This window comes from Rhinoderma darwinii, chromosome 3, assembly GCF_050947455.1.
Source record: "Rhinoderma darwinii isolate aRhiDar2 chromosome 3, aRhiDar2.hap1, whole genome shotgun sequence".
Lineage (NCBI taxonomy): Eukaryota > Metazoa > Chordata > Amphibia > Anura > Rhinodermatidae > Rhinoderma > Rhinoderma darwinii.
The window spans coordinates 371,400,674-371,421,955 of NC_134689.1; the positions used below are offsets into that span (position 1 = coordinate 371,400,674).

At 43.1% G+C, this 21,282-nt stretch overlaps 1 protein-coding gene and 1 long non-coding RNA gene across 3 annotated transcripts in view; one reads left to right on the top strand and one right to left on the bottom strand.

The window, feature by feature from the left end:
* The window catches only part of LOC142748279 (zinc metalloproteinase-disintegrin-like MTP4), an 85,426-nt gene extending 81,430 nt beyond the window's left edge, over positions 1-3,996 (bottom strand). For both annotated transcript variants that reach the window (XM_075855380.1, XM_075855378.1), the window contains exon 1: positions 3,927-3,996. In XM_075855380.1, coding sequence (XP_075711495.1) covers positions 3,927-3,978 — 52 coding nt within the window. In that variant the 5' untranslated portion in view covers positions 3,979-3,996. The remainder of the gene's footprint in view (positions 1-3,926) is intronic.
* LOC142748280 (uncharacterized) overlaps positions 1-21,282 on the top strand; it is a 64,015-nt gene that overhangs the window by 31,818 nt on the left and 10,915 nt on the right. Inside the window, exon 2 of the long non-coding RNA XR_012882214.1 lies at positions 178-254. This is a non-coding gene — a long non-coding RNA (uncharacterized LOC142748280). The remainder of the gene's footprint in view (positions 1-177; positions 255-21,282) is intronic.

Sequence of the window (21,282 nt, forward strand, 5' to 3'; positions counted from 1 at the left end):
GGTGAATGTCCACCCTTGAACAAAGGCTCTGGCTGCCTGCAGCCACCACTAGGAGGCGCTTACTGAACTCCATAATAAAACAGTATATGGTGAGCTCCTAAGCACCCCCCCCCCCCTCCCCCCTAGTGGCAGCAGAAGACAGACAGAATTATATCATTTAATTCTATGGTGTTGCAGGAAATCTGAAGCTCTGTATCAGAAAAATGGAGCCCTGGCAGATAATGTTGGATCTAAAAATAACATGGTGTTAAAAGGTAGACTTTACCCCTTTATTATTTTTTCGCCTATTTTTCTGTTATGTATGTATAACATGATATGAGATGTAATATGATGTATACCTACTTGTTCAGACATATGTCTTTTTGTTTTGTTGAAAAATTTTAAATAAAAAATAAAAATTTAAAAAAGGTAGACTTTAACTTTAAAGGGTGTCCCGGATTTATGTCAATAAAGCGTAATTCACTTTATAAATGAAAACCCCTTTAAGGTCTATTGAACCTTTTGATAAAACTTACATTCTGTAAAAAGTATCCCGTGGATATGCCTTAAAGGGGTTTTCCCCTTGATCTTCCAGCAATAAATTATAATCTAGATAAAAGATGTAAATCACTTATAGATCTGTTGTTCTTGTTAGAGGAACGAGTATATTCCGAAAATATAGTTATAAAGAATACCCCAATATACAGGCAGTGTGACACATGAGGGTGGAGGATATGAGGGAACTTAGAGGTAGAATGAGGTATATGGTCAACATAGTGTTTGCAATAAATGTTGTTATGTAGTAACAGTGTTCTGAATATGTCTATGTTTTAACCTTTAGTTATGTGTATCTCATTGTATATTTAAAAAAAAAAAAAAAAAAAAAGGGGTTTTCCCATGAAGGACATTTATGACATATCCATAGGATATGTCATACATGCAGATAGACTAGCTCTAGAACGGGGCCCCCTAATCACCGTTCTAGCTTTTTGTGCTCACGTTGACTCCCGGCCACTTCTTGATTACATGGTCGGGACATGGTTGGGAGTTACGAAAATAGCATATCTCGCTGAGCTACGCTGTTCCCATAACTCCCATAGTAGTGAATGGCAGTTACGGAAGCAGGCATACGAGCTATGCTGTTTCCGTAAATACTATTGTGCTGTTCAAACTTTTGTGTTGTTTATGTGATTCATATATGTGGGGTTCCTACCATCCCCAGATATATGTACAGTGGAGGAAATAAGTATTTGATCCCTTGCTGATTTTGTAAGTTTGCCCACTGTCAAAGTCATGAACAGTCTAGAATTTTTAGGCTAGGTTAATTTTACCAGTGAGAGATAGATTATATATATAAAAAAAAAAGAAAATCACATTGTCAAAATGATATATATTTATTTGCATTGTGCACAGAGAAATAAGTATTTGATCCCCTACCAACCATTAAGAGTTCAGCCTCCTCCAGACCAGTTACACGCTCCAAATCAACTTGGTGCCTGCAGTAAAGACAGCTGTCTTACATGGTCACCTGTATAAAAGACTCCTGTCCACAGACTCAATTAATCAGTCTGACTCTAACCTCTACAACATGGGCAAGACCAAAGAGCTTTCTAATGATGTCAGGGACAAGATCATAGACCTGCACAAGGCTGGAATGGGCTACAAAACCATAAGTAAGACGCTGGGTGAGAAGGAGACAACTGTTGGTGCAATAGTAAGAAAATGGAAGACATACAAAATGACTGTCAATCGACATCGATCTGGGGCTCCATGCAAAATCTCACCTCGTGGGGTATCCTTGATCCTGAGGAAGGTGAGAGCTCAGCCGAAAACTACACGGGGGGAAATTGTTAATGATCTCAAGGCAGCTGGGACCACAGTCACCAAGAAAACCATTGGTAACACATTACGCCGTAATGGATTAAAATCCTGCAGTGCCCGCAAGGTCCCCCTGCTCAAGAAGGCACATGTACAGGCCCGTCTGAAGTTTGCAAATGAACATCTGGATGATTTTGAGAGTGATTGGGAGAAGGTGCTGTGGTCAGATGAGACTAAAATTGAGCTCTTTGGCATTAACTCAACTCGCCGTTTTTGGAGGAAGAGAAATGCTGCCTATGACCCAAAGAACACCGTCCCCACTGTCAAGCATGGAGGTGGAAACATTATGTTTTGGGGGTGTTTCTCTGCTAAGGGCACAGGACTACTTCACCGCATCAATGGGAGAATGGATGGAGCCATGTACCGTCAAATCTTGAGTGACAATCTCCTTCCCTTCACCAGGACATTAAAAATGGCTCGTGGCTGGGTCTTCCAGCACGACAATGACCCGAAACATACAGCCAAGGCAACAAAGGAGTGGCTCAAAAAGAAGCACATTAAGGTCATGGAGTGGCCTAGCCAGTCTCCAGACCTTAATCCCATCGAAAATTTATGGAGGGAGCTGAAGATCCGAGTTGCCAAGCGACAGCCTCGAAATCTTAACGATTTACAGATGATCTGCAAAGAGGAGTGGGCCAAAATTCCATCTAACATGTGTGCAAACCTCATCATCAACTACTAAAAATGTCTGACTGCTGTGCTTGCCAACAAGGGTTTTGCCACCAAGTATTAAGTCTTGTTTGCCAAAGGGATCAAATACTTATTTCTCTGTGCACAATGCAAATAAATATATATAATTTTGACAATGTTATTTTTTTTATTTTTTTTATATAATCTATCTCTCACTGGTAAAATTAACCTAGCCTAAAAATTCTAGACTGTTCATGTCTTTGACAGTGGGCAAACTTACAAAATCAGCAAGGGATCAAATACTTATTTCCTTCACTGTAGGTTTAGGCCCAGTTCTGGCTGTATGTGCAGAGTAGTTTCCCACCTATAGAGTACTTGTCGTGGCAGGTGGGCTCACACAATTTGATCAGAATGTGCGCTAAGAACCTCCCTATTGTAAGTATATTTAGCGGCTTAGGCGGCATTAGCGTTCGCAGTGTGCTGTCGCCATTTTCTTGTGTGCTGTATAAATTTGCAGTCACAGGCGTGCTTGCACCTGTATACACGTTTTGTTTCATTTTGTTGGAATGTGCTGTTTAAACGTTTGTGTTGTTTATGTGATTCATATATGAATTTTTTGTTCTTGCACTCCTCCCATTCTGCCCTGGGTGATTTAAATTAGTTTAATGCTGGTTCCTACCATCCCCAGATATATGTAGGCTTAGTCCCAGTTCTGGGTGTATGTGCAGAGGACGCCTTGTGTGCTGTCGCCATTTTCTTGTATGCTGCATAAATTTGCAGTCACGGGCGTTCTTGCACCTGTATACACGTTTTGTTTCATTTTGTCAGAATGTGCTCTTCAAACTTTTGTGTTGTTTATTTGATATCCTGTGGAACTGTCATAAATGTCCTTCATGTGAAAACCCCTTTAAATTTCTAAGATGGGCATACCCCTTTGATGATCTATTCACACAGTGCAGTTAAACCGTGATTTGAAGGCAACATGTGCTTATACCCTTATACTTTACTATTACATGCCATTTATAGCACTGTCATATGGGACAAAGGGAACTTTTGTGTCACCTCAAGCTCCAGAGCCAGGGTGTGACTCTCTGCATCCCTATAGTTATGCACCCCTGGACAGTCCTGAAAAGTTAGGCACCACTGGAAATCATGGACATCAATTCAAAAAGTTGCTTAGAGGTCATAGGAAAAATATTATTCACTTTCAACCAGAGTCCCTAATTGCTAGTTTTAGTGATATACTGAAAATATAGTCAACGTGATAATATACAGTAGGTAAAAAAGAGGAAGTCTGAACAGTCATATGACTTCACAAAATTAGTGAAAAAACGTATACCTCCCTTTCCAAAAAAAAAATCACAAATATCACAACCACACACCATGAGAAGAAATCTCATCAAACCTTATAAGACACTTATATTATGGTAAGGACTCACCTTGACTCTGGCAACTCAGCAGCACGAGGAGGGACAGTGCAGCCCTCAGCATTGTTGCTGTGTTGTTCGGTCTCGTGTCTCAGATGAAATGGTGGCAGAGGAAGTGTGTGCAAGTGTTACAATTCTGCAAGTGGATTTCTCAATAGTTCTGAGGATATCGAGATCACATCAACTCAACTTCCCGAAAGCCATATTAGGAGCCAAAATTGGCACAACAATTGGTAAATTTGGTGTGTTGTAATTTGTGCTTGTAGCTCCTTTGCACCTACCGTATATACAGTCATTTACAGCTGTTTTCTACGTAGATGTGTATGACATACAATAACCACAAACAACTATATTTATATTGCTTGCTTCTGTGATTGTTATCTCGAACACATCAAAATAAATACAGGAATAGAATGGAAAACATCAGACAAGTCCTCCAAACTATAACACAAGACGCATCATCATAGACAGGGATTCTTTACTGTAAGAGTAGTGAGACTTTGGAATTCTCTGCCACAGGATGTTGTGATTGATTGACTCATTCAGAAAGTTCAAGAGGGGTCTGGATGACTCTCTTGAAAATTATAATATTTAGAAGTTATGGGTACTAGATTTTGGAGATGGGACGTTGATCCAGAGATTTATTCTGATTGACATATTTGGAGTCAGGGAGGAATTTTGGCCTAATAAAGGAAATTGGCGTCAACCTCATGGGAACATAGGCACCATATATACACTTAACCATAAATAAATAAAATAATAAATAAGAGACAAGAAATAATTTAATTGGATAAAACATGGCCGCAGCACTGTATTCTGGGTTACCCTAAAATTAACATTACTCAATAAACAACAATAAATAAGCAATAAACATAAGGCTTAGTCCTAACGACTCAAGCCAAATGACCATAAATAAACATAGTCCACCCAAATTTAACTGGGTGACAACACCACTGTAAAATACAGCGACAAGTATTAAACTTCTTTATATTATCATTTATTTTATTTTTTTTTACATTTCTAGGGAGGGAGGGTGGGACGCTCCTCTTGAATGCCTCAGGCTGAGGAGACACTGAACAGCAGATGCAGGAGATTATAAAGGTACCGTTGCTTTCCGCCTAAAAGCTGCCGGCCAATGAAGTAACAGGCGACAGATAACCTCACGCTGCTTCTAGAAAGATCACAGTTTTCCCCCCAGTAACAGGATGGTAACAGGAAGCTAAAATTGGAAACCACAAGGACCCCCACCACAGGGGGGGGGGGGCACAAACTGGAGGAAACCAAATAAAATAAAATAGCCACCACGTTCCCATGTGGCCCTGTTGCTATGGGCCCGCTGGCCCATACATGGGAGTTTTGTCTTTATCTGGATACAACACAGTAGGGTTAAAGGTTGGACTTGATGGACCTGTAGATGCAGAAGGAGTAGGAAAAAACAAAAAAACATTTTTTTCTGGATCTGGCGCAAACCTCAAGAAAGACCACACTGGATATGGTTGCGGGTCGATATGTTGTTTATGTAATTAACTATGTAACTATGCTTATAAGCTACAGATTCACTGCTTTTCCTTTCAATTATTCAATGTGCCTTATGCACATGGCCATTATATGGATATGATGTCTGTAGCCTGCTATGGGTTTACACTGGGACACCGTCTCTGATTTTACATGGAGGGACGTGCGTTTTTTTTTATGACATGTTGCAACATATGCTGTATAATATACCTTTTGGGGAGAATATGGTATCTCACGGCAGACACCACTTGTCTGCACACGTAGAGTTGTCACCAGCCAAGCTCGTATTTACACCAGTAAAACGAAAATATTTTTGCCGGCAATAGCAAGTGCAGATAAGTGTGTAGTCAGGTTACTTCTTTTTTGGATCAGATTCTACTCCTTTGCTAGACCGCCCCACCCTAGGAATGTCAGCAGCATCAGGACCAGGCAAGTGTGAGATTGGCATCGAGGAGATTGCAGTAAGCCAAGCAGCATAGAGCCAGAGAGCTCCATATTCAGCAGCCGGATATGCGCACACTGCCCCGAGAGTCAAGAGCGGAGGAGGATACTGAGTTACAGGGAGTCATTGTCCGTCTGTCTGTCTGTCTAAGTGGCAAATCACACTCAGTGTGAAGACACGTCCATAAAACCACACTCACTTTTTACCCATGTGGTTTTTGCTTTTTTTTTTTTGGACATTTTGGTTTTGTTTGTTTACAATGCATTTGGAACGTCTCCAGACCCTTTCAGTTTTTACACATTTTGTTATGTTGAGACCTTGTGGTAAAATAAAAAAATAATGTTTCCCCTTCATTCTGCACTACATACCCCATAATGACAAAGTGAAAACAGAATGTTAGTTCTTTGCTAATTTATTGAAAAGAAAAACCTAACATATTGCATTGACATAAGTATTCAGACCTTTACTCAGTACTTAGTTGAAGCACCTTTGGCAGCGATAACAACCTCCAGTCTTCTTGGGTATGATGCTACAAGGTACGCACACCTGGATTTGGGGATTTTCTGCCATTCTTCTCTGCAGATCCTCTCAAGCTCTGTCAGGATGGACGGGACCGTCGGTGGACAGACATTTTCAGGTCTCTCCAGAGATGTTCGATTGGGTTCAACTCAGGGCTCTGGCTGGGCCACTCAAGGTCATTCACAGAGTAGTCCCTAAGCCAGTCCTGTGTTGTCTTGGCTGTGTGCTTAGAGTCATTGTCTTGTTTGAAGATGAACCTTGGGCCCACTCAGAGGTCCAGACCACTCTACATCGAGTTTTCATTAAGAATATCTCTGTACTTTGCTTCATTAATCTTTCCCTCAACCCTGACTAGTCTCCCTGTCCCAGCTGCTGAAAAACACCCCCACAGCATGATGCTGTCACCACAATAATTCACTGTAGGGATGGTAGTTGGCAGGTGTGAGCAATGCCTGGTTTCCTCCAGACTTGATGCTTAGAATTAAGGCCAAAAAGTAAAATCTCGGTTTCATCAGACCACAGAATCTGGTTTCTCACAGTCTGAGAGTCCTCCAGACGGGCTTTCATGCGTCTTTTACTCAGGAGAGGCTTCTTTCTGGACACTCTGCCATAAAGCCCAGATTGGTGGAGGGCTGCAGTGATGGTTGACCTCCTGGAAGTTTCTCCCATCTGCACACAGGACATTTGGATCTCAGCCAGAGTGATAATTGGATTCTTGGTCACCTCTCTTACCAAGGCCCTTCTCCCCGATTACTTAGTTTGGTGGGGTGGCCAGCTCTAGGAAGAGTGCTGGTTGTTCCAAACTTCTTCCATTTAAGAATTATGGAGACGACTGTGCTCTTGGGTACTCTCATTGCAGCAGAATTTTTTTGTACCCTTCTCCAGATCTGTGCCTCCACACAATCCTGTCTCTGAGCTCTACAAGCAGTTCTTTACTCCTCATGGCATGGTTTTTGCTCTGATATGCATTGTCAACTGTGAGACTTTATAAAGACAGGGGTGTGTCTTTCCAAAACATGTCCAATCAAATGAATTTACCACAGGTGTACTCCAATCAAGTGTAGACACATTTCAAGATGATCTAGAGAAATATGAGGCCCCCAGAGCAAAAATGTAAGTGTCATAGCAAAGGGTCTGAATAATTCTGTCCATTCAAAATGTGAGTTTTTGATTTGTAATAAATTTGCAAAAATTTCTAAAATTCTGTTTTCATTTTGTCATTATGGGGTATTGAGTGCAGAATGATGGGGAAAAACAAGACCTTAACATAAAGAAAAGGGAAAGAGTCTGAAGTCTTTCTGAATGCACTGTATTTTGTGCCACATTTTGCATAAAATCGTGTACAAAAACGCTACATAACTGTCTTGTGTAAATAAACCCTGAACCTGGCAAGCATTTTTGGGTGGAGAAGGTGGCAACTCTAAGCTGACAGCATAGACCTATAGGAACTCTGTGTGCCATCATAAGTTTGTGTGTAAGAGCCCTTACCCACAACCTGAGCTGGAAAGTGCACACCAGAAAACCCTTTTAAATACTGTGTCTGACAATGGCAGATTTTTAAGAAAAGCATAGTTCAAAGTAAGGATTGTACGATAAAAAATGTATTACTGTAATTTATTACTGTCATTTTTTGGTAGGATTGCAGGTGATTCAGATGGAAACCACTCTGGGACACTGGACTGTAGGGCCGGAGAGCAGTTTATTAGATTTTTTTTTCCCATGGCTCTGTATGTAGCATTTGCCCCAACTTGGTCTGCTCCTCCTCTATGATATCACACTATTTTTATGTAGAACATGCAAATGAATGAACAGGTAACACCCTTGCAGAACAGTTTTAACAGCATCACATTCCTCCCCTACTCACAATAAAAAAATATTGCAAACATTTGAATGAAGTTTTACTGAAGAATATAACATAAGGGGATTTGGCAGATTTCAACCTGTTAGTTTTGGATAGTGTTGAGCCCTCTGAAGTGGTTGTTGTTGGAGTTGCTGAACCAGGAGCAGAATTCAACCCAGTGGATGAATTTGAGACCAAATTTATATCTGGTACGAGGTTGTCTTCATCTAACACTTCTGCGTTGGTTACTTAAAGTGTAGCTAAATGTTCGACAAACTTCTGACATGTCATAGTGACATGTCAGATGTTTGCATTGGTGGGGGTGCGAGCATGGAGACCCCCACCAATCGCTAGAACGAAGCAGCTGAACTGTTCGTGCGAACGCTCAGCTGCTTCGTTTCTGTTCGGCTTTTTCCGGAAAGCCATTGTATCGGAGTACGGGCTCATATACTTTCTATTGAGTCCATGCACCGATATATTTATTTCCGGAAAAAGCCAAACAGACACGAAGCAGCTGAGCGCTCACACGAACGCTTCAGCTGCTTCGGTCTAGCAATTGGTGGGGATATCAGGCTTGGACCCCCAAAATACAAACTTCTGACATGTCACTATGACATGTCAGAAGAATGTCGAACGTTTAGCTACACTTTAAGGATTATAGACACAAAACTTCTTGAAATTCGACACATTTTGAGAATACAATACGCAGAAGAGTTCTTGTCCAAATTTGGTAGAACGGGCCGGCAGAAGTTCTTAAAACAGGTTATGTATGAGGAAACCTAGAAAAGCCATCCATGACAACTAATAGATAGGAATGAACGGGTAAAGAGCAGAAATCAACAGCAGTCCATATACTTTGAGGCAAGGGTGTCATTTGTAATGGTGAACGTCTATGGTCGACAACTGTGTTAGGAAAATTCAGGTTGCCATTGAGTGGGGATGATGTGCAATACCAAATATCGGCCATGCAAATAGTGGCGCTGTTTCTTATCCAGGACAACCACATAAAGTCCTCTGGTAAATTAATAATTTGCATAGAAACCTACAGAACTAACAGATGGCAGAATACAAAAAAAATCAACAAAGTTGGGCAAGAAAAGGTGTTGTAAGTTGTTACATAGCATATAGGAAGAACGGTGAAATATCCGCATTTTTATGTCGTTGTATATCACTAGGCACAATCATAAATGAAATTAAAGTAATTACAGAAGTTGTTATTGCAGCAAAGAATTTTAAAAGGAATGATGTATGACTACACAACTCAAGTGTGGGAATTGTCTGTGTCTCAGTAAAGAAGAACTGACCGCTCTCCTGACATGTCTGATATAGTAAATACTTGTACTCCCCATAAAATAACAGTGTTGGAGCTTTTTTTTCTTCTTAGAACTTTGCAATGTGCCATTCTTCTATTATTCCTCCTGAAAATGTTTGAATATATTGACAACTGGACGTTACCCATTTTTTGTCCATAGCATGTCATCTCAACGTCTCGACCAGGTTTACAAAAATATTACAATGACACAAAGGTAATGTTTCATAGACACTATTTATTTTTGTTTTTTTTCCATATTTCCCAATTTAATTTATTTTTGCAGACCCACAAGGTCACATGGTCTGGTCCATCACCTTTGACTACTAATTCACATGATCAAAAAAAGCCTAGCAAGAAAACTGAGGATAATAATAGACATGTTTCGAAATCAGGGACAAATATAGATGGAATGTCATAAAATATTGATGAATATATTTGTTATAAAGAACAACATGCCTCAAACTGTTTTGCAAAACCACAGGATAGGAATGGTAAGTTGTTGGATAATAGTTCGATAATCTTTACACATGATTTTTAATATTTGGTTAAAAATAATCAAATTTGTTAGATATTTATATATATGCAATTTAACTTTTTTTGTCAGTGTTGAAATAAAAAAACTTATGATGCCTTCTGCACAACAGTTGGACTGTGTAGTCTGGAGTGCACCCTATGGCTGCAGTCTGGCTGTCTAGTCTGGAGTGCCCCCAACAACAGCCGTCTGGCTGTGTAGTCTAGAGCACCCCCTAATACAGCAGTCGGCCTGTGTAGTGTAGAGCACCGCCTATAACTGCAATCTGGTTGTATAGTCTGGAGCGCCCCCTATAACAGCCATCTGGCAGTCTAGACTAGAGCCACCCCTATAACAACAGTATGGCAGTGTAGCATGGAGCGCCCCCTAAAACAGCAGTCTGGCTGTGTAGTCGGTAGCGCCCCCCTATAACAGCAGTATGGCAGTGTAGTCTACAGTGCAACCTATAACAGCAGCCTGGATGTGTAGTCTGGAGCCCCCCTATAACTACAGTCTAGATCTGTAGTCTGGAGCGCCCCCTATAACAGCGGTATGGCTGTGTAGTCTGGAGCCCCCCCATATAACAGCAGTCTGACTGTGTAGTCTGGAGCGCCCCCTATAACAACAGTCTGGCTGGGTAGTCTGGAGCTCCCCCATAACAGCAGTGTGGTTGAGTAGTATAAAGCACCCCCTATAACAGCAGTCTGACAGTGTATTCTGAAGCCCCCTATAACAACAGTATGGCAGTGTAGCATGGAGCGCCCCCTAAAACAGCAGTCTGGCTGTGTAGTCTGTAGCGCCCCCCTATAACAGCAGTCTGGCTGTGTTGTATGGAGCCCCCTATAATAGCAGTCTGGCTGTGTAGTATGGAGCCCCCTATATCAGCAGTCTAGCTGTGTAGTCTGGAGCCCGCTATAACAGCAGTCTGGCTGTGTAGTCTGGAGCTTCCCTATAACAGCAGTCTGGACCTCCCCTTATAACAGCAGTCTGGCTGTGTAGTCTGGTGCCCCCCTATATCAGCAGTCTGGATGTGTAGTTTAGACCTCCTCTTATAACAGCAGTCTGGCTGTGTTTTCTGGAGCCCCCCTATAAAAGCAGTCTAGCTGTGTAGCCTGGAGTCCCCTATAACAGCAGCAGGGGCGCAGCTAAAGGCTCATGGGCCCCGATGCAAAAATTCTTACTGGGCCCCCCCCCCCCGCAAACTTCTCATGGCCGACGGTCCGCAGCTTTCAGCTGCATCGCTGGGTCTCCTAAGTGACCCAACAATGCAGCACTAGCAGCCGGGGCGTCACTAAGGCTGGGTTCACACACCCTATTTAGGGACGGAATTCGGGCGTTTTAGCATTGAATTACGTCCGAAAATGCGGCTCAAAAGCGTTGGCAAACATCTGCCCATTCATTTGAATGGGTCTTACGATGTTCTGTACCGACGGTCATTTTTTTTTACGCGCCGCTGTCATAAGGCGGCGCGTAAAAAAGATGCCCACGTCAAAGAAGTGCCTGTCACTTCTTCAGACATAAATGGAGCCGTTTTCCATGGACTCCATAGAAAAACAGCTCCAATTACGTCCGTAATGGACGCAGCGAAAGACGCCTGCACATGCCATTACGGCTGAAATTACGGTGCTGTTTTCTCCTGTAAACAGCACCGTAATTTCAGCCATAACAGACGCTGCCGTGTGAACATACCCTCAGGGCTTAAAATGTCCGGGAAACAGCCCCAATACATATGTGTCCGCCCCAAAAAAAGTGTCTATATGAGACAGCATAGCATATCTATAGCACTACGACCCTATAAACTATGGATAGGATTAGATACAGTGGCTCAGCAGACAGTATCACACATCATAGGATTAGATACAGTGGCTCAGCAGACAGTATCACACATGATAGGCTTAGATACAGTGGCTCAGCAGACAGTATCACACATGATAGGCTTAGATACAGTGGCTGAGCAGACAGTATCACACATGATAGGATTAGATACAGTGGCCCAGCAGACGGTATCACGCATGATAGGATTAGATACAGCGGATCAGCAGACAGTATCACACATGATAGGATTAGATACAGTGGCTGAGCAGACAGTATCACACATGATAGGATTAGATACAGTGGCTCAGCAGACAGTATCACACATGATAGGATTAGATACAGTGGCTCAGCAGACAGTATCACACATGATAGGATTAGATACAGTGGCCCAGCAGACAGTATCACACATGATAGGATTAGATACAGTGGCTCAGCAGACAGTATCACACATGATAGGATTAGATACAATGACTCAGCAGACAGTATCACACATGATAGGATTAGATACAGCGGCTCAGCAGACAGTATCACACATGATAGGATTAGATACAGTGGCTCAGCAGACAGTACCACACATGATAGGATTAGATACAGTGGCTCAGAAGGCAGTATCACACATGATAGGATTAGATACAGTGGCTCAGCAGACAGTATCACACATGATCGGATTACATATAGGGCCCAGCAGACAGTATCACACAAGATACGATTAGATACAGTGGCCCAGCAGACAGTATCACACATGATTGGATTAGATACACAGCTCAGCAGACAGTATCACACATGATTGGATTAGATACACAGCTCAGCAGACCGTATCACACATGATTGGATTAGATACAGGGCCCAGCACGCTGACATTGCGGCTCCAGCGCTGGACCCAGGATAGGTAAGAATAATAATTTTGCTTCTTTATGTGTTACTGATTATTTTTGTGTGTTTGTGCTTTTTTACAGGTTCGGTTGTTGGACTTCGGATACGAGGACTTCAATGACGGCGTTTTTTTTATTCTCAATAAAATGGTTAATGAGGGTTGTGATTTTTTATTTCAATAAAACATTTTTTCTATGTGCTTGTATCTTTTTAAACTTTATTATCACCGCCTTAGTAATGGCCGCTGGCTGATTGACAACCTCCATTACTAAGGCGGGGCTTAATGTTAGCCGGTGCAGAGGCTACTCTAACCCCCATTATTACCCCGGTACCCACCGCCACCAGGAGTACTGGGAAGAGCCGGGTACGAACCAGTACCCGACCATCTGTAGTGATGGTCGGCCACTGGGGTGGTGGCAGGGTGGTATTATCAGGAGGGGAAAGGCCAAAAACAGTGGCCCTTCCTACCCTGATGATGCTAGGCTGCTCCTGCTTTATTGTATCTGGCTGGTTATGAAAAATGGGGGGGACCCCACATCGTTCTTTCCAATTATTTTTTTTTTTTTTAAGATGACGTGGGGTCCCCCCCATTTTTCATAACCAGCCAGATACAATAAAGCAACAGCAGCAGCCTAGCATTACCAGGGTAGGAAGGGCCACTGTTTTTGGCCTTTCCCCTCCTGATAATACCAGCCTGCCACCACCCCAGTAGCCGACCATCACTACAGATGGTCAGGTACTGGATCGTACCCGGCTCTTCCCAGCACCCCTGGTGTTGGTGGGTACCGAGGTAATAATGGGGGTTAGTGTTAGCCTCTGCACCGGCTAACACTAAGCCCCGCCTTAGCAATGGATGCTGTCAATCAGCCGGCGGCCATTACTAAGGCGGTAGTAATATAGTTTAAAAAAAAACACAAAGACATAGAAAAAATATTTTATTGAAATAAAAAAAAACCCACACAACCCTCATTAACCATTTTATTGATAATAAAAAAAAAAGCCGTAGTCTGAAGTAGTCCTGGAATCCGACGTAGTCCAACGACCGAACCTGTAAGAAAACACACAAAAAATGATTAGTAACACGTGTTAGGCTTAGATACAGGGCCCATGTGTGATCCTGTCTGTGGGACCCTGTATCTAAGCCTACCACAACGTAGGCTTAAATACAGGGTCCAGCAGACAGTAATCTTATACAGTATAAGATTACTGTGTGCTGGGGCCCTGTATCTAAACCTACAGTGTGGTAGGCTTAGATACAGGGCCCAGCAGACAGGATCACATATGGGCCATGTATCTAAGCCTACCATGTGATTGGCTTAGATACAGGGCCCAGCAGACAGGATCACGCATGGGCCATGTATCTAAGCCTATCATGTGATTGGCTTAGATATAGGGCCCAGCAGACAGGATCACGCATGGGCCATGTATCTAAGCCTACCATGTAATTGGCTTAGATACAGGGCCCAGCAGACAGGATCACACATGGGCCATGTATCTAAGCCTACCATGTGATTGGCTTAGATACAGGGCCCAGCAGACAGGATCACGCATGGGCCATGTATCTGAGCCTACCATGTGATTGGCTTAGATACAGGGCCCAGCAGACAGGATCACACAATCTGTGATCCTGTCTCATGGGCCCCCTAAGCCTGCTACATCGTAGGCTTAGGGGTTGTGCAGTCCCTAAACATTGATGGCCTATCCACAGAATAGGCCATCAATAGCTGATGTATCGGGGTCCGTCTCCCGGCACCCGCAATCAGCTGTTTTGAAGGGGCCGCAGCACTCGTACGACAGCTGCTTCCCCCTTCATTTCACTACTCGCTCACACTGTGAATCGCCGACACGGATTCACAGTGTGACCGGAATGAAGGGGAGCAGCTCTCGTACGAGTGCTGCGGCCCCTTCAAAACAGCTGATTGGCGGGTCCCGGGAGTCGGTCCCCGCCAGTCAGGGCTATCTTACCTTCCTCTTCGGGCGCGGCGGGAGTTCTGTCGTCTCGATGCTGTGCGCGGCGCATAGCGTGGTGACGTCATGCGCTGCGCACAGCGCTTGAAGTCAAGACCTCCGCTGCGATCCGGAACCAGGAAGGTAAGTAAAGTATGTTACTATAGTAACAGGGGCCCGTGGCCCGAGTTACTATAGTAACTTTTTATTGATGTGGTGCGGGGGGCCGTGGGCCCCCCTGGCTTCGGGGCCCGGTCGCAATTGCGACCGCTGCGACCCCTATAGCTACGCCAGTGAACAGCAGTCTGGCTGTGTAGTCTGGAGCCCCCTATAACAGCATTCTGGCTGGGTAGTCTGGAGCTACTCTATAAGAGCAGTCTAGCCGTGTAGTCTTGAGCCCCATATAACAGCAGTCTAGCTGTGTAGCCTGGAGTCCCCTATAACAGCAGTCTGGCTGTGTAGTCTGGAGCCCCCTGTAACAGCAGTCTGACTAAGTAGTCTGGAGCGCCCCCTATAACAGCAGTCTAACTGTGTAGTCTGGAGCTCCCCTATAACAGCAGTCTAGCTGTGTAGTCTGGAGCCCCCTATAACAGCAGTCTGGCTGTGTAGTATAGAGCGCCCCCTATTACAGCAGTATGGATGTGTAGTCTAGAGCGCCCCCTATAACAGCAGTCTGGCAGTGTGGTCTAGAGCGCCCCCTATAACAGCCGTCTGGCTGTGTAGTATGGAGCCCCCTATAATAGCAGTCTAGATGTGTAGTCTGGAGCTCCCTATATCAGCAGTCTGGCTGTGTAGTCTGGAGCTCCCTCATAACAGCAGTCTGGATGTTTAGTCTGGAGCCCCCCTAAAACAGCAGTCCAGATGTGAAGTCTGGACCTCCCCCTATAACAGCAGTATCACTGTGTAGTCTGAAACCCCCCCTATAACAGCAGTCTGGATGTGTAGTCTGGATCTCCCCCTATAACAGCAGTCTGGATGTGTAGTCTGGAGCCCCCCTATAACAGCAGTCTGGCTGTGTAGTCTGGAGCCCCCCTATAACAGCAGTCTGGCTGTGTAGTCTGGAGCTCCCCCATAATAACAGTCTGGATGTGTAGTCAGGAGCCCCTCTATAACAGCAGTCCGGATGTGTAGTGTGGACCTCCCCCTTTAACAGCAATCTGGCTGTGTAGTATGGAGCCCCCTATAACAGCAGTCTGGATGTTTAGTCTGGAGCCCCCTTATAACAGCAGTCTGGATGTGTAGTCTGGAGCACCCCCTATAGCAGCAGTCTGGCTGTGTAGTCTGGAGCCCCCTATAACATCAGTCTGGATGTGTAGTCTGAAGCGCTCCCCTATAACATCAGTCTGGCTGTGTAGTCTGGAGCCCCCTATATCAGCAGTCTGGCTGTGTAGTCTGGAGCTCCCCTATAACAGCAGTCTGGCTGTGTAGTCTGGAGCCCCCCTATAACAGCAGTCTGGCTGTGTAGTCTGGAGCCCCCCTATAACAGCAGTCTGGATGTGTAGTCTGGACCTCCTTCTATAACAGCAGTCTGGCAGTGTAGTCTGGAGCCCCCCTATAACAGTTGTCTGGCAGTGCAGTCTGGAGTCCACCTATAAAAGCAATCTGGATCTGATCTCTATAACAGCATATTTGGTAGTTGAACTTAAAGAGGCTCTGTCACCAGATTATCAAATCCCTATCTCCTATTGCATGTGATCGGCGCTGCAATTTAGATAACAGTAACATTTGATTTTTTTTTAAAATGATAATTTTTGGCCAAGTTATGATCAATTTTATATTTATGCAAATGAGCCTTTCTAATGGACAACTGGGCGTGTTTTCTCTTATTTCCAACTGGGCGTGTCTTGTGTTAATACATCTGGGCGTGTTTACTTGTTTTACTAGCTGGACGTTGTGAATGGAAGTGTATGATGCTGACAAACACTTCTATTCACAACGCCCAGCTAGTGAAAAAAGTAAACACGCGCAGATGTTACAAACACAATACACGCCCAGATGGAAATAAGAGAAAACACGCCCAGTTGTCCATTAGAAAGGCTCATTTGCATAAATATAAAATTGCTCATAACTTGGCCAAAAATGATTGTTTAAAAAAAAATAAAACTGTTATTGTTACTGTTATCTACATTGCAGCGCCGACCACATGCAATAGGAGATAGGGATTTGAGAATCTGGTGACAGAGCCTCTTTAAAATCTTGTGTTTCTTCTTTAATATTTAATTAATGGTGAAGATAAGATCAAAGAAATGAAGATTATTTTAACAGATGCACAAACTCAAAGGCCCAGTTCACACAGAGTTTTTGGTGCTAATTTTGACGCAGAATCTCATCGAAATCAGCATTTTAATGTTAGAGGCGTTTTTTTTCCCAAGTATTTTTTGACTGCTTGCAAAAAAAACAAACGGCATGCCTTATCTTGAAGCGATTTCTGCCACTGAATCTCCATTGAAATCAATGGGAGGCATAAAAAAATATGTGACGCTTATTTGGAGCGTTTTTTTGTTCATTTAATTCATTAAAAAAGGCCTTAAAAAAGCAGCACAAAAAGCCTCAAAAAAAGCCTCAAAAGTAAAGACAAATATTTCCAACAAGCAGAAGTGTATCAGCGGTATAGATTTAATAAACAACCATATCTCTAGGAATTCATCTTTCCTGATATAATAAACGTATTTTTCTGTCTTACAAACCGTTGTTGTGGGGTCCGATATATTCTGTCAATTCTATATTTTTGTGTTTTTACTATTGACTGTTGTTTCTTCATCTTGAGGTTTTCTGGTGAAGAAGGAACTTGATGAAGTCATTTAAATAGAACGTCCTGTTACTAAATATTCCCTCAGCAAAACTAAATGTGTGCTCACCAGCATATAGGTGGATAATCGCACAGGATGTAGGGTCGTGCTCAAATGTATGTAGGAGGAGAAGTCAATTGTGTGGCATCTGGATTAAGATCATCAACATGCTGTGCCCATGCAATAAGGAGCGGGAAAACAGCTGTAGTACACAGCGGAGATCAGTGTCTTTGGGCCTATTTAGGTCTTGTTCACACAGTGCAGAATTTCCATGCATTTTTGAAAGCCAAAATCCAAATTCGATCCAAAAGAGCAGACCTGTAAGGCCTTCCTTCATATATTTCTTCTATTTAGATTCCGTTTTGACTTAAAAAACATACATGAAAAATCTGCAGCAAAGTTGCACTGTGTGAACATGGCCTCAAAGAGGCTCTGTCACCAGATTCTCAAATCCCTATCTCCTATTGCGATCGGCGCTACAATGTGGATAACAGTAACGTTTTTTTTTTTAAAAAAACGTTCATTTTTGGCCAAGTTATAAGCTATTTTATATATATGCAAATGAGGTTTGAAATGGACAACTGGGCGTTTTTTTTTGTTAAGTCCAACTGGGCGTGTATTGTGTTTTTAACTGGGCGTGTTTACGTGTATGACGCTGACCAATCAGTGACCAGTCAGCATCATACACTCATCTCCATTGATTTACACAGCAGCGATGTGCAGCCACATAAACAGAGATTAAGTCTTTCCTATACTACATAGTTTAAGGCTATTTCCAAATTTACAGTAATCTTTTTCTTACATAATTGTTTACCTCATCCAGTGTGTCATCCTCAGAAAAGTCCCTAAAATCAGTAGTACAGGAAACGTATCTGTCTGGGTTTATATTTGTGAGTGTAGATTGTAATAAAAAAGATTCACTTACCAACAGCGCAATACTGCTCTATATCACATAGGCCTCCACAGAAATTATATAAATATATACAGGGGTGCTTGAAACTTTGTGAACCCTTTAGAATTTTCGATATTTCTGCATAAATTTGACCTAAATATAGATAAAGAGAATCAAATCAAACAACTGAGTCAAAAATATTAGACTTGGTCATTTATCTATTGAGGAAAATGATCCAATATCACATATCTGTGAGTGGCAAAAATATGAACTTTTGCTTTTAGTATCTGGTGTGACCCCCTTGTTCAGCAATAACTGCATTTAAACGTTTCCGGTAATTGTTGGTTAGTCCTGCACATCGGCTTGGAGGAATTTTAGCCCATTCCCCTATACAAACAGCTCGAACTCTGGTATGTTGGTTGGATTCCTGCGGTTTTTGCTGGGTTTTTTGCTGCGTTTTTTTAAAAACTTTTTCTGCCTCCCTTTTATTTGAAAGGGGATGTCAAAGGCGGAACCACGCAAAAAAAATGCAGCGCAAAAAAACCGCCTCCTCCAAGGCGGTTTCGGACATTTTCTGGCACTTATTCTGACAAACTATGCGTGAACTAGGCCCAAAGGTTCACCCACTTTTCCCACTCACAGAAAAGAAATACATGACCAAGTCTAATATTCTTTGCTCATTTGTTTTATCTGGATCTCTTTATTTACTTTTAGTACTTATGTGAAAATCTAATGTAGTTTTAGGTGAAATTTATGCAGAAATATAGAAAATTCTGAAGGGTTCACAAACTTTTAACTTCTTTCTGCCTCAAATTCTCTTAAAAATCCATATTGGATTTGCCAATGGCAAATCCTGAACGTGGGAACATAGCCTTATAAGACTCAGTAAGAACAGGCTAAGGCCGGCCATACATGTCACATGCTCGTTCTCCCAACAACTATACGTCTCGACTTCCCCATAAACACGCATGTTTATCTCAAAAGGGAGAAGAGAATAAGCTGCTGCCAGAAACGCCTGGCACCTGCCTATCTCTGGGAGGATTTTTTTCCCATGGAAATTTTTTTCCTGTTAAGCCATGCCTCTAATCCTATCCAGTATCACACTTCCATAGTTTGACACCACAGTATAATGCCCTCATAGAGCCCCCCATACAGTATAATGCTCCATAGGGCCCACACACAGTATAATGCCCCCATAGCACCCCCACACAGTATAATCCCCTATAGTGCCCATCTTACAGTATAATGCCACCTTAGTGCTTATCACACAGTATTATACCCCCATAGCTGCCCACACACAGTATAATGCACCCGGAGTGCCCTCCACACAGTATAATGCCCCATAGCTGCTCACACACACTAAAATGCCCCCATAGTGCCCATCACAAAGTATAATGCCCCCATTGTGCATCCCACACACAGTATAATTCCCCATAGTGCCTCCCGCACAGTATAATTCTCCCATGCTGTCCCCACACAGTATAATACCTCATAGTGCCCCCACACAGTATAATGCCCCAAAGTTGCCCAGCACACAGTTTAATGCCCCTATAGTGCCCACCACACAGCATAATGCCCTCATTGCTGCCCCTCACAGTATAATGCCCCATAGCTGCCCCCACAAAGTATAATGCCCCTATAGCTGCCCGCCACACAGTATAATGCCCAAATTGTGCCCCCACATAGCATAATGCCCCCATAGCTGCCCCCCAAAGATCAATGCCCCTATAGTTCCCCAACACAGTTTAATGCCTCCACAGCTGCCCCCCATATTCAGTAAAATGCCCCCATAGTGCTTAATAAAAAATAATAACGTAAATACTCACCTATCCTCATTCCCACGACGAGTGGAGGAGATCGTCACTGCACCGCGCCTGTCTGCGTCAAGACGCTTACAGCTGTGGTTGCATAGTGAATGGTGGAGCAGGGAGCTAACCGCTCCCTGCTCCACCATTAGATTCAACTGTATCTTCGTCCTAAGTACATAGAGGCAGGTTAAACTGGGACATACCATTGGCTGCTCGGGGCAGCAGTACAACCACCACAATCTTGGACTGTCCCGCTGGACCGGGGACAGTTGGGATGGCATGCTGTCAGTCTGGATACATTTTGTAGGCCTAGGCGAGAAAGAGATGTAAGTCTCCTGTATGAGGTCACTTGTTGTGGCAGATGGGCCCACACAATTTGACAAATGTGCGCTAAGAACCTGACATAAGTATAATAAATATAGCAGTAATACAATTTAAACTAATGAAAATATTAAACGTTTGCTCACATCTTAGCGCCCACAGGGTGCTGCTGCATTGTTGTGTCTGTAGGCAGTCACTATATACATTAGACTCTGTTCACATCTGCTTGGTTAAATTTAATAAAGCAGACTTACTATTAAAGTACGCCACATTTATTAACTGTTTTAGATAACTTTTGCGCCTTGCTTAACAAGGGGGCGTGGTGTAGTGAGAAATAGGTGTCGTCTAATAGATAGGGCGTGGCTTTAAATGCGTAGGTGTTGTGTTTTGGTCTTTGTTGATGTGGGCTGTACCCGGACTGGGGTTAAAATTCAGCCATGGCATTAGAAAGCACAAAGGCCCACTTGCTGAGTGGTGAATGTAAAATAGGTTTGTTCGTTTGTAGGTTATGTGAAGGTATGGTGAGTGCAGCATGACTATACAGTATATAATTTACATATAAATTATAGTCATATACAGTATAGTCACGGCTGTGCCGGGTATTACAACTCAGTGTCATGCGCTTGAATGGGACTGAGCTGCTCTTAAATGTAATACAAGGCACAGCGGCTTTTAAAAGTCTGGAGCTGTGCCTGGCAAACAATGAAGGGGACATGGTGCTTATTTAGCCCTCTGCCGTCTCCACTGTTTTTCCATGCACAGCGGCCTTTGGACTGCGCTGATG